This window comes from Streptopelia decaocto, assembly GCF_964273445.1.
Source record: "Streptopelia decaocto genome assembly, chromosome: 2".
NCBI classification, from domain to species: domain Eukaryota; kingdom Metazoa; phylum Chordata; class Aves; order Columbiformes; family Columbidae; genus Streptopelia; species Streptopelia decaocto.
In genome coordinates this window covers 120876833-120889461 of record NC_138655.1, presented here as the reverse complement: position 1 = coordinate 120889461, position 12629 = coordinate 120876833, and the positions used below count along the sequence as shown (strand labels likewise).

At 39.4% G+C, this 12629-nt stretch overlaps 1 protein-coding gene across 5 annotated transcripts in view; it reads left to right on the top strand.

Annotated features, from left to right (window-relative positions):
* RBMS3 (RNA binding motif single stranded interacting protein 3) overlaps positions 1-12629 on the top strand; it is a gene marked incomplete at its 3' end in the record, with an annotated part of 709654 nt that overhangs the window by 617484 nt on the left and 79541 nt on the right. For all 5 annotated transcript variants that reach the window (XM_082045370.1, XM_082045371.1, XM_082045373.1 and 2 more), the window contains one exon: positions 1221-1327. In XM_082045370.1, the coding sequence (XP_081901496.1) occupies positions 1221-1327 (107 nt within the window). The remainder of the gene's footprint in view (positions 1-1220; positions 1328-12629) is intronic.

Sequence of the window (12629 nt, the reverse complement as noted above, 5' to 3'; positions counted from 1 at the left end):
CTTGTTTTAATATTATATGAACTTATCCTTTAACCAAATAATATTTTTCATTACAAAGAAATAAATCAGCAACTTGTCTAACTCTCTTACCACATAATTTCCTTTGTTTCTCTGCACTTCTATTCTTCCAAAATTTCTAGCCTCCCAGAAACAGGAAACGAGGAGGAAAGAGCAGATTTCTTGCCTTTTTCCATCACAATCCTTAGTTAATTAATTAGAGCCTCTCTGGGAACCCAAAAAATCCTGGAAAGATTCAGATGTGACACATCATTTTTAGATTATTTACAACCAAACTAAAAATGGTTTACTTCTCTGTTGATGTAGGCAATAAAGGAAGTCCTGATATACACCTAATAAAGTGGGTAGAATTTGGCCCCTCTTTTAAGAAGGAGGCAGCAAAGGCGAGTTCCCACTGGCAAGCTAATTACAGTTTTGGCTGAAAAATATTTTGTGAGGCTGTTAAAAGTTGCATAGATGGGAAAAGATCCCAAGACACAAAGGTCCCTTCCTGTTGTAGCCATTTGATGTGTGGTAATTTCTTCACTAGGGTGCCCTGTTGTGAGCTGCCTTTTGGGGTGTGCAACTCTGTTGAATATCCTTTCTTGCCAGGGCTCTGGCCCCCCTGACTATTGTATTTGCACACACCAGATCTCGGCTGGAGAGGAAAGAGGCTTTCTCAGCTGCCAACTTGCTTAAAAGAGGAGTTAAGAGGAAAAGAAAGCTAATTGGGCTGTGCTTGGCAAAAGTGTTCATTTTATTCTGTTTATACAAATTTTTAAAGGATTTGGTGCCGAGAAACGTAAAAATAGCGAGAACACTTATTCCTTAACAGATTCTTGTAAAGTTTTTACAATGAAAACAGAAAGCTGCTTTAGCGAAGCAGTGTTTATCCTTGCGCTAATGCTGGTCATGAATACGTGTCTAACTTAGCTGCAACTAATGCCTGACTCTACTATTCCACTACAGCAACTTAACATTCTGCGTAGGCTGAGTATTTTTTCAACAATATTTGGTTAATTCTTTTAAGGGTTGCCAGTATATATTTTTTGAAGCTTAGTAAGAACAGCTGCCAGTGGAGTCAAGGCTAAAAGAGGCAAAAAATATCTGCAGAAGGCAAGATTTTACTTCAAAAGATCAGTATTACAAAGCACTACTGTTGCTGGTATAATCACTTTCTTTGGGAGGGATGCTAATATAGACTGGGTTTCTTGTCTTCACAGCCCCCACTGAGCCTTTGCTGTGCAAATTTGCTGATGGAGGGCAAAAGAAGCGCCAGAATCAAAGCAAATACACACAGAATGGAAGGCCATGGCCCAGAGAAGGAGAGGTAAGTGCCACGTGGCAATTATTTTCCTGGGGTTTAGCAGAAGTCAGCTGCAGACCTGGCAGTCTACTTTTCAGGGCTATGAAGAAATCAGATTGCACACGAAGTACAGTAGTTTCACACCAAAAAATTATGTAAGCAATGGGGAGAGGGAGGCTTACAATAATGTGCAGAGTGTAAAGTTGCAGGGAAAGAGAATTTCAGAGCTTGGTGTGGAGCTGCGCGCGGCCTCATCCCACCGCGAGTTCTCTGTCTGCAGCCGGACCTGAGCCCAGTGTTCTCCTACTGGTGTGCCATCAGCAGCCGTGCCGTGCCTTTTATAAACCCCAAATCAATTTACACTCAAGCAGCTCAACAATGTTATTTCCCTGATATAGTTCCTGCTGATAAAACATCAGCAGGGTATACATGGCTTGTTACAAGAAGGAAAGATCCACTTGCTCATCCAAATGTATGGTCCATGTAAAAGTTTTCCAAAAGCTTATCTGAGCTGGGCTCTTGATTCTGTCCAAGACAAAACAGTTTACAGTAGCCTCAGCTCCCTCATGTGTACAAAGACTAAGAAAAAAATAAATTTAAAAAAAAAGGTGCTTTCTGCTCTGCTGCAAAATATCTGTTGCTGGAGTTTCCTTTCTGTGTACTTGTACATGAAGTGGTTCCAAATGTTGGTGGAATATGAAAGGAATTTATTTGACTCTTCAGGAGTTTGTTTACTCTTCTCGATGTTATTCCAGAATAAAGACACTTGAATAAATGAGGTAGATCTGGTCATAATACCTTCTTATACCTGATGATAGCTACAGAGGCTGAAGGACTTCCAGGTGTTTCTGTCCTAAACACCTGTTCTTTGTGTTTATGATTTGGACTTCAAGGAAAAAGAAATACATTGCTCAGCTGTGACCCACTAGAATACAGGTTGTTGTTTTGTTGTTGTTGTTTGTTTTCTCTTCCTCCTCCCCCCCCCTTTTTTTGTGAGTTTTGCTATATTTACTTCAGTTTTACCAAGCAAATTAACAAGAAATCTATTTTATATTTCTGTGTTACATATTTCTTGAGAATTTCTGCATTTTTGTAACTACTTGATTTTGCTAGCTGATACTTTTCAAGCCGTTATCTTATGACATACATACTCTAGCATGATGGGTGAGCACCTAAACCAGACAGAAAGGCCTCCTGATAGTATAGAAATTTCTTCCAGCAAGGTGGTTATTGTATGCTGTTCCAACAGAAATACTCCAAAATATTTCGACTTTGTGGGCTGAAAGTGCCAGTGTGGCAGCCATATTTGATACAAGAGGTTGCAGAAGTCTCCAAAGGCTCTTTGCAGTCTCTTGTGTCGTATGTATAAAAAAATGGATACATCTTCTTAGGAGCAATTACAGTTTGTCTTGTTAAGGACCTACTGAGGAGCAAGTGCCCAAGAAGTACTATAAGTGGTAAACTCAGGTCATCGTATACAGAACTTGGAAAACAAAGGTCTATATATAGGACTCAATAACAAACCCTCAATAAGGTCAACAATCCATATTTTAAAGACCTCTAAATCCCTGTTTAAATAGTAAGTGTCATCATGGCTATTATCTCCACTGTTCTGTACTTCCTTCAGTTCAAATCAATAAACAAGAGAATATAAAGTTAAAGCCAACAAGGCACTGTTATGGCTATAGCCCCAGGGCATCAGCTTATTACACATTAGCGGAGAGGCTTGTATTAAGCACAGTAACATCCCTGTGACCTAGAGGCAGGGTGCACTTGGTGTGTTTGTTGTATCAACATTTAAAAACTAGTTATCAGTGCTGGCTAACATCATTCCTTATTGTTGTTTGCAGTCAACTACAGAGCTGTTGTCATGGTATAATCTACAAACATGGAAATATTGTAGAGATACAAACTCAGAAATAGTTCTGGCTAGGAATGTGCTCTGTTTACTAACATCTGGTTAATGCCTTGCTGCACATTAGATATTTACTACTCAAAGCATCAAAGACAAGAATGTGTGTTCTCTTTTAGGGTCACTCATTTATTTGATTTCTTGCCCACCATTGTTCATTTTCCTCTTTCCAATGCAAAATCCTTCTGTTAATTACTCTTACATTTTATATCCAAAAGGGTTTTTCTAACTCTTTCTCCTTTAATGATCTTACTCTAACCATGATGTACCATTCAGTTGTTCTATGTATAGCAGCACTCGGGTAGCCTACCCACAGTTATTCCTGTCAACTTTAATTTATTTAAAAAGAGAACAGACAGTGAGTAGTGAGAAATAATTGATATATGACAACTGTCATAGTTCTGATTAGACATGGGATCTCAAAATATTCCCTGAACGTCTACTTTTTCTTGGTTTCTTCCCCACAGTAAAGCACTGAAATAGTGTCCAAGAGATTACTCCCCCAGTATTTCCACCCTGCCCAAATCCTGCAGCATCTAGATCAAGATATGTTTGGCTACTGTTCAGATAAGCCTTTGCATTCTTGAATACTGATGTGAAGGGCATTTCTGAAACTTCTGAGTTTTAACCAGCGTTAATACTGAGTGTGCATGAGGATTATTGCTTGGAAGGCCAGACCCCAGAGAAACGGCACCAAAAGTTCTGTCACTGCCCTCAAATTTGAGTATATGAAGCAGAGGCAGGCAGCTGTGCCCAATACTCTGCTGTCAGGGGGAAATGGCCAGAGATGTAGCAGGGAGAAGCAAGATTTTGCCTCTCTGACCATGCTGTTCTTAGTGGTTTTGCTCTCTTTTATCAGGAGCTTCTGGGGAATTTTTTTGTGTGTGTTTTCAGGCCTCACTGCAGAATGTAATATAAAATCTTATTACTATCATACATTTTTGTAGATTGCAACCATACAGAAATACTTGAGTTGGCTGAGAAATTGGCTGACTTTTAAAAGACAAGTCTTTAGGAATACACTGAATTTCTTTAGGGCTTTTCAGGGGGGCTTTTTGGTACTTGGTTACTTGGTCAGTTGTAACCAGGGAATAATGCCTGACCTTGAATAGCACTTTCTTGTCCTTACCCTTCCACTGTTATTTGGAGCCTCAGGAAATACTCAGCAGATTTACTGAGGCATTTGACTGAGGATTTGTGATGGCTGACCAGTTCTGGACTAAGGACCCAAGAGCTTAGATTACTGATGGCTTTGTAAAAGGCTGTCAAATCAGGCATTGAACATGCAGGTACAATAAATGTATAGTGAAACCTGAAAATGTTGAAAATATTTGCAGTGAAATTCTGATCTAATAACTGAGTTATTAGTTTATTTTTTTATTTCAGAACAGCTTTTTCTGAGTCACACTAGTTTAATACAGCACGCTGTTTTGAAACTTTCTCTAACAAGATCATGTTGAGATGGTGATAGAGGGTAATCACATTCAAATTCTGTCTGTAAAATACTTGATTTAATTTACCTCTAAACTGCAACTGACAAGTCAGGAAGTGGGTGACATTTCTCAAAAAAAAAATGTTCTATTAGCTGAAAACGCATCTGAAGAATCAAGATTAGTTACAACTTGAGACCAGACTGGATTAAAAACTGCAATTTAAATTTTACAACATAATCTTTTGTTGCAGATTCACTGAAACTTTGTTTTGGTTATTCAGAAATAAAATATTTTGATATATGTATTTAAAAGAGGGTTATTTTACATTTATCTGGTAGAAAGGGAGAAATTGCACATAAACTGAAAACAAATGAAATGTTTTGAATCAGCCCAAAGTTTATTATTGTTTACGTCCTGCTAGAACAAGCAGTTCTAGAAATGGCAGCCTTTATCTGGTCTGCCCAAAGTGAGTAAGTGTTTTTTATAGTCACTACATTTTGAAACCTTTGATACTTTGTTTGCAAGTTTATGTAAAATGTAGGCTATTTAAATATTTGTATTGTCATTCTTCCAAGAGAATATCACCATTATAGTATTGATGAATACATCACAACAGCGACATGCACCATTGAATGCAACCCCCTTGTCATTTAATTTGATCTGATGTCTATTTAATACTTGCTACCAATAATTCTTCTATTGATTGCATTCTTGTTTCTGTAATCTGGGTTACATTTTTGTTTCTCAACAGCCAAGAGGTTAATCTCCATTTCCTCCGCTTCACTCTCTTCCTCCTTCCCCCTTTCTCTTTTGTTTTCTTTCAAGATCAGTTGGTGAATGTCTAAAGAATTAAACATGTTTTTGATTCTTTCTTAAAAAAATAAGATGACCTAGTAATTTGGGAATGTTGCCTTTGTTACCAGTTCCTCCTCTTATCTGCTACTCATTACAGTTTTGTCCAATGCAAAGAGTAATTTAGAGAGAAAAACATACAACAGGTAATTTGAGAGACTTCCCGATTTTTTTTGTAAAGTCAGTACCAATGAAGGGCTGAAGCAGTTGATCCTGGTGCCAGTTGTCCCTTCTTTACCAAGAGCAAGCATTTGGAAATCCTTATTAGATCTGTGCCAGGCCCATTTATAACTCAGACACAGATTTATTTTTGTGCTTCCAATGAGACAGGTAGCATTTAGATGTGTTTCATAATCCTCCATGTCTAAGGGTGAGGTATTTTATACCTAGACAAAAATATTAGTTTCTTTTCCGTGGGAGGCAATTTCCAGGCCTGTCCAGATAGGCAGTAGTATCCCTATATGCAAACCACACACAAAGACATTTACTATATATTTAGGGTGCATGTAAATTAGACATTGACCAGTATTTTTCATGCTGCTTTTTTCAGCCAAAGCTCAGTTTAGCAAAGAGAGGAATTGAACCTGAAGAAGAGCCTCCGCAGAGGGAGAAAGTAGAAGGGCAAATAAGTGAAAAGATACAGAGCAATGAGTTAAGAATTCTTCATGACACAAGACGCTGTCATTGTGGGCAACATTTTGAAAAGATGCCTGAAACCTTGAAAAGGGTACAAATACCAAAGACCAGTTTAAATGTTCCTAAATGTTTTAAAATAATGACCTATATGAAATCACTGTTCCTGAAAGGAAGATTTTAAAGACAGCATTTCTACTCATAGTAAGGGCAATAGTTTGCTTAAAGCAAAATCAGGACTGTACCTGCTTCCTGATATTAATTTCCATAGTTTTCATTTTGGCTTTTGTTTTCCTTCTGTAGTGAAAAGGAGGATCTCCTTCTGCCATTTGTCTCCAAGATATTCTTGCAGTTGGGTTTTCCTCCAAACCACGACAGTGTTTTCTTATGCAGAATAAACAGATGTTGGAGACAGGGGGAAAAAGACATAACTTGTTTTGCACTCTGCTCTATCCCTGACAGGTATTTGTTGGGCTGTCATTTTCAGTAGCGCTGCAAGCGATCCCTCAAAGTCTTCCTAACTCACTGTAACACACACATCTAGTGTGCAGATGTGACTGTAATCCACAGCTGATTTAACATGAGATCAGACTGATGGCAAAACAGGTGTGCCGGATCCCCAAAAGCAGATGGTTCATAGGCCTGGAGATGGCAAGGTTAAATGTACAAGTTGGTTGTGGAAACCGAATAATTATATTGCATTATGTATGTCTCTATGAGGAGGATATTAACGTCTCTTTTTTTTTTTTAACTTTTGTAAACTTCAGCGCTTTTCTTCTAACTCCTCAGATAATTTGAAGGGGAAACAAAGTGACTCAAGACCGAGAAGGGAAGCTGTGTAGATCTGATTTCCAGTCCAGTTCTGTAGGACAAAGAGGGTTTCTTGTCATTCATCTGGATATCTGAACTTGTCATTGTGTTTACCAGCTCTACCTCTGACCTTCTGAGCTTCATGAGTCACTTCCCAAGTTTGACCTTGGTATTATATAGTTTTTTCTCCACAACCACATTTTTTTCTCAGAAGTTGCAGCTGCTGCTTAAGCAGCACACATCATCGGGAAATGCTCCATTTCTTTCATATGTATCTATCTCTATAAGAGGTGTCACATTTACTTCCTAGATTTCTCCTTCTCTAAAAAAGAAAGGTGTTTTTATTCAGAATTAAATTCAGAAATATTTCTAATAATGTGGAATATTTCTGACAGAACTGTTTAAACAATGGAAGGGAAGAACTCTACCAAGTTAACTTTATTGCTGACTGAGCTTATTTTATTAAATCAGTATTTTAAACGAATCTCATTTGGGTTGTTGGTTCCTTCACCCTCCTCTCTCTTCCTTTTTAAAAGTGTTTCAGTCAGAGTATGCTGTCAGAGCACAAGAGATCAGATCAGATTTGTTACCACTGCAGATATTTGTGGTGGTAACAAAGCAAGTACAGGAATTTCAGTGTTGAAATTTCAAATTATTCTACTGTAGTAGCCAAGAGTACACCCATTCCCCTGGGAAGACTACAGCGTGAAAGGATGAGGGGATGAGTCAGAGGAGATGGGGAAGAGAGACTTATCTTCTGTTCTAAATCCCACATCAATTCACCATAGAAATCTCTGGAGTCCTAAGGTACAACTTTATTTTTCCAAATCTCACCTTAAGGAAGAGAAACCCAGGGAGCCTTCTGCTTGGAAAACCCATCACATCAATGGATTTCACACTTTTTTAATTTGTAGGCCTCTCCAATTTTTTCCAAGGAGACTGTGGCCTCCTGCACAGTGAGAAGTCCTGTGGTGACAGCAGCCTTGCTTTGTGCAGGTGCTCCAGCACCAGGAGATGTGTGGAAGATTCACTTCTGAGGAACAGACATGGGGTATCTCTGAAATTGGTCAGTATTATGGTGAAGTTTTGCACACAGTGAGGGAAAGACGTGTACGCTGAGACTAGGTAGTGATACGTTGCTGAGGCTGTTCGTGGAAGCTACTTCCCAACAACAAAGAAGATACCATGCAACTTAAAATTTGGTCATTTATAGATACATCTGTTTGCTGGAGGACAGATACTGGGCAGATAAAGCTTGCTCTTTATCAGCTGCAAAGTTGGTGAAGGGTTTGGAGAGGAAGCCATATGAGGAGCAGCTAAAGTCACTTGGTTTGTTCAGCCTGGAGAAGATGAGACTGAGGGGAGACTTCATCACAGTCTACAGCTTCCTCACAAGGGGAGGAAGAGGGGCAGGCACCAAACTCTTCTCTTTGGTGACTATTGACAGAAGCCAAGGGAATGGCAGGAAGATGCCCCAGGGGAGGTTTAGGTTGGACATTAGGAAAAGGTTCTTCCCCCAGAGGGTGGTGGAACACTGGAACAGGCTCCCCAGGGAGGTGTCACAGCCCCAAGCCTGACAGTGTTCAAGAGACTAGACAATGCCCTCAGACACATGGTGTGAACTGCGGGGTTGTCCTGTGCAGGGACAGGAGTTGGACTCAATGATCCTTGTGGATCCCTTCCAGATCATGATGTTCTATGATTCTTGCAGAGATCTTGTAAGAGTTCAGGGAGATTTGGAAGAGAAATAATAAACCCACCTTATTTCACATGATCCTGAAGATGCGATCATTTTTTTTTTTTAATAATCACTCCACAACTTAATCATTTCTTTGAGAGAATTACAAATCCAATTTACATAAGCAATGCAAATGAGATGGTCTAAGAGTCTTTTTAATGAGGCAAATGTGCTCATTTATGTTCAAATCATAACAAAGAGAGGGAAAAAAAAGCAGAAACAGAATACCTTGTCTTTGCCCATGGAAAATCTTTAACAGTAGAGTGTTGAAGAAAGGCCTTCAGGATTCCAGGGGAAACCGTTGCCTTCCAGAAGCTTTCTGATATTTTCTGAACTTTATTGAAGGACGGAGCTTAAATTTAAAGAAAGATGCAGACTGCATTTCTTGATATTAGAACTTCTTTGTTCACCAATGTCAATAATTAGAAAACCTTAACAACAAAATAGCGAAAATCTTAATTCCTTTGTCCTAAGTTCAGACACTTTTGTAAAAATAAGTGGTGGGTAAACACATACGATTTAACTAGTCTTTTTGAAAAATCGGTGTTTTAAATAAGCTGATTTTATTTCTATGTCACTTGTGACATTCTGAATACACTAGTTAAGTAATCATTGAGAATTATCCTTATTTATTATTATGTACAGGAATGATAGCAGATACACCTTTTATTAATTACTTTAAGGGATTGCATACTGAAATGTTGAAGTGCAGGATTTTCATTCAGTAGCTGAACATGTGTCCATTATCTGAGTGACATAGAAAATTCTGTGTGTCCATAGAAGGTTTATCTGACAAATACTTTTCCTGAAGTGGCATTCCATCATCAATGCCACTCTCTCAAGCGGCATTTCATCAGCGTCACTTTGAGAAGAAGGAATAAGACCCTGTCCTTCTACTGAAACATGAGCAAAACGGTGCATGAGAAGACCTGGAAGAAAACACACTTGAGCACAACAGAGGACTGCTATAGAGGCATCAGCCAGTGCCTCGGTATAGTTAATACTCTATTAAGCACAGTGCCAGCTATGTTCAGTTTTGTGTTTTTGACAGAATAAGCTGAACCTCTGTCACATGGCTGTCTGAGGCCAACCCTATATTCTGTATTTGTTATTTTGGGAATTCCTATTTGTGTGCTATGGAGGAAAGTGCAGACGATTTTCCACTAAGTTATTATTGCTCATCAGTTTTTATTTCTGATGAATTAGGATGCTTCAGACCATAAATTTTTCACTGGTCCAGGCTAACTCTTGCCTCTTCTGGGCTTCCAGCCAGCATAGTTTTGTAGGGAGGAATTATACAACTTGACAAGAAAGAAGTAAATAGTCCTCTGTTAGCAGCTATTTGGAATAGCAGCTGTTTAAGGCTATTCAGCAATGGGGGGATATTAGCAATATTACTGTAGGTGGTATACCATATGCACATATTGCCACATGCTATGCCATATTTGTCTACTGTGAAACTTTCCTTTACTGGCAAATGTGATAGTGATATTTATAGTGGTCACTGCTGAAGTACTTGAGCAGATTCTGATAATGCCACTGTGCAGTATGGATGTGGAGCATGGATAAAGAGTTGAGTGCCCAGCCTTTCTTATTTTGTACTTGCCAGGCCCATAACAGCATCCTTTGTTCCTAAGACCAATAATACCTAAGGGATATGATGCCGCTATCTAGAGCATGGAGTACGTGCAGTTTTTCTGCATGCACCCACACGCAGCTCTGGAGTATGATGGGGTTAGAGGGCAAGCTGAGGCTTGGTGCACGACACGACCACGTGCTCATATATCCATGAGACAAGTAACTGTAAGTGGTGTAAATGTGTTTGCAGGTCTCGTGGACACTGAGCGTTGTTAGGGCTTCAGTGAAAGACCTGCTGCAATTTGCCCTTTCTGCACCCTCATTCTTATTTATGTCAAAGAAACTAAAATAAGAGCAGTTGTTCATTTTCCTGTTTCCTTGCAGCCTTCCCTCCCTCACTGCAACTTTGTCCCCGGGTCACACTAATCCAAGCTGTGGGATGTAGTGAGCTCTGATCCAGGCAACGTTAAGGTCCATTAACTCTAGAAACTCCCTTATTTAGAAATCTTGGATCTCTCCTTTCCCAAGGGATTATAAGGTTTTTTTTCTTGGTCTTGAGTAGTTGCGTGATGAGATATTAAAATGTCAACGCCTTGATTTATAGAAAATACCTTGCTATTTTGAATTTTTTGCAGAAATTGTTAGAATTAGTTATTCTGTCCCTCTAGGGCTTTGACATACTATTTAAGTTGTCTTTACAAGTGCAGGAATATAGAAAGAGAGCAATAACAAATTTTACAAGTGTTGAAAAGAGAAAGGAAAATATATTGCAGACAAAAAAATACTTATTATATTAAAGTTTTATTGGCTCTCTTTTGGGATGAACTGTGTGCTTTTCCGTTAGTACTTAATGCAACCTTACCAAATGATATAATATGCTAAGAATGTATAAGACATAAGAATATAAAAACAAGTTAAGTAGATAATCCTTCTATGATTTTCTAAACTCATTTATTTTCTACATCAAAATTAGCAGTGATTGGAGCTGCAGAAATAGCCATTAGTTTGTGTGTGTGTGTGAAATGAATGTGCTTTTAAAAAATAACCATGTGTTCTTTGCCTTAGTCTCCTGAATTAGCCTTTGCTTGACAGATAGTACATATTTTATTAAAACAATGGCATTTTTAATAAGCAAAGCATTTGCCCTAGCATCTGCTTAAAAGAATAATGAGGAAAAATATACAATTTTAATAATGACATGACCTTTTTTGTTTGGCTACATAAGGTAGTGTGAAACCTACCCTTTTGGATCAGAAATTATTTTTGGCCTCTGGAAACTTAGACCATCTCCTCTTAGACCAGTGTGCAGCTGCTGAGCTAACCTGGCTCTTCCAGGAGTGCTGCCCGCTCTCTGCCTGCTTGTCACCAGAGCACTTACGCTGCCTGCTCACCTGCCTGCATGGGAGCCATCCAAGCCCCAACGCTTTCCTGACCTCTCTGAGCAGCCGTCTGGATGGGGGCAGATGCCATTATTCAAAAGTACTTTGCTAGATGGGTCCAGGGCCCTTAAAAGGTCCCACCAGGAGTGTGGACCTTCCTGCACTGTTAGTAAAGCACCTGTCCTTAATGTTAATCCTTTTGTCTTCTGTCTCAGGCAACGAGCGTATAGTCTGTATGACGAGGGGAGAGATATACAGTACCTTGTGATGAGATGGTGCCTTGGCCATTTTTCAGCTGCTATAAAAGGGAGAAGAGCACCTTGAGGAATAGGAGCCTCTCCTCTCTCCTTCTAGTCCTGCACAAAGGGAGATGTCTTCCCGTCTCCTGGCAGTGTGTTACATTGGGAACTATTTCACTAAAAGGGTTAAAAAAAAATAAATAAGGAAGATAAAAAGTCAGAGCAAGTGCAGTGAGTGAGAGGAAAGATTGTCAGTCCCACATCTTAAAGTGGATGCTGGGAAAAAAGCATGTCCTTCCCACTGCCATCTTGGATCATAAGGTAGAGCAGGAAATTCCAGCTCTGCTCTCTCCCTGCCTTTCCTGCGGTACCTGAGGATGTATTTGCTAATGGTGGTGGTGGTGACAAATGTTAAGTGGATGCTGTTTTGACACTGCCAAAACCTTTCACACAGGTCACCATCTGCTTGGTGGTGAACAGCAGTTGAAAGGCTCCGTGTAGCCCCTTAACAAATTCTTTTGCTGTCCAGACTTCTGAAGTACTTTAAAAGCCCTGTTTAAAAGCTCAAGTACTGGTTTGGTTTTGTTGGTCTTTTCTGCTTCACAGCCCACTTTTTGTTTCTTGTTTCATGGTAATGAAGTCACTCTAAATAGAAGTGGCAACCCAGGCAAATGGTAGATGTCTGGGGTCACACAAGGTGTGGCCTTTGTTGGAAAGATGAGACTCCTTCATCAGAAGCTCTCATGAAGTTG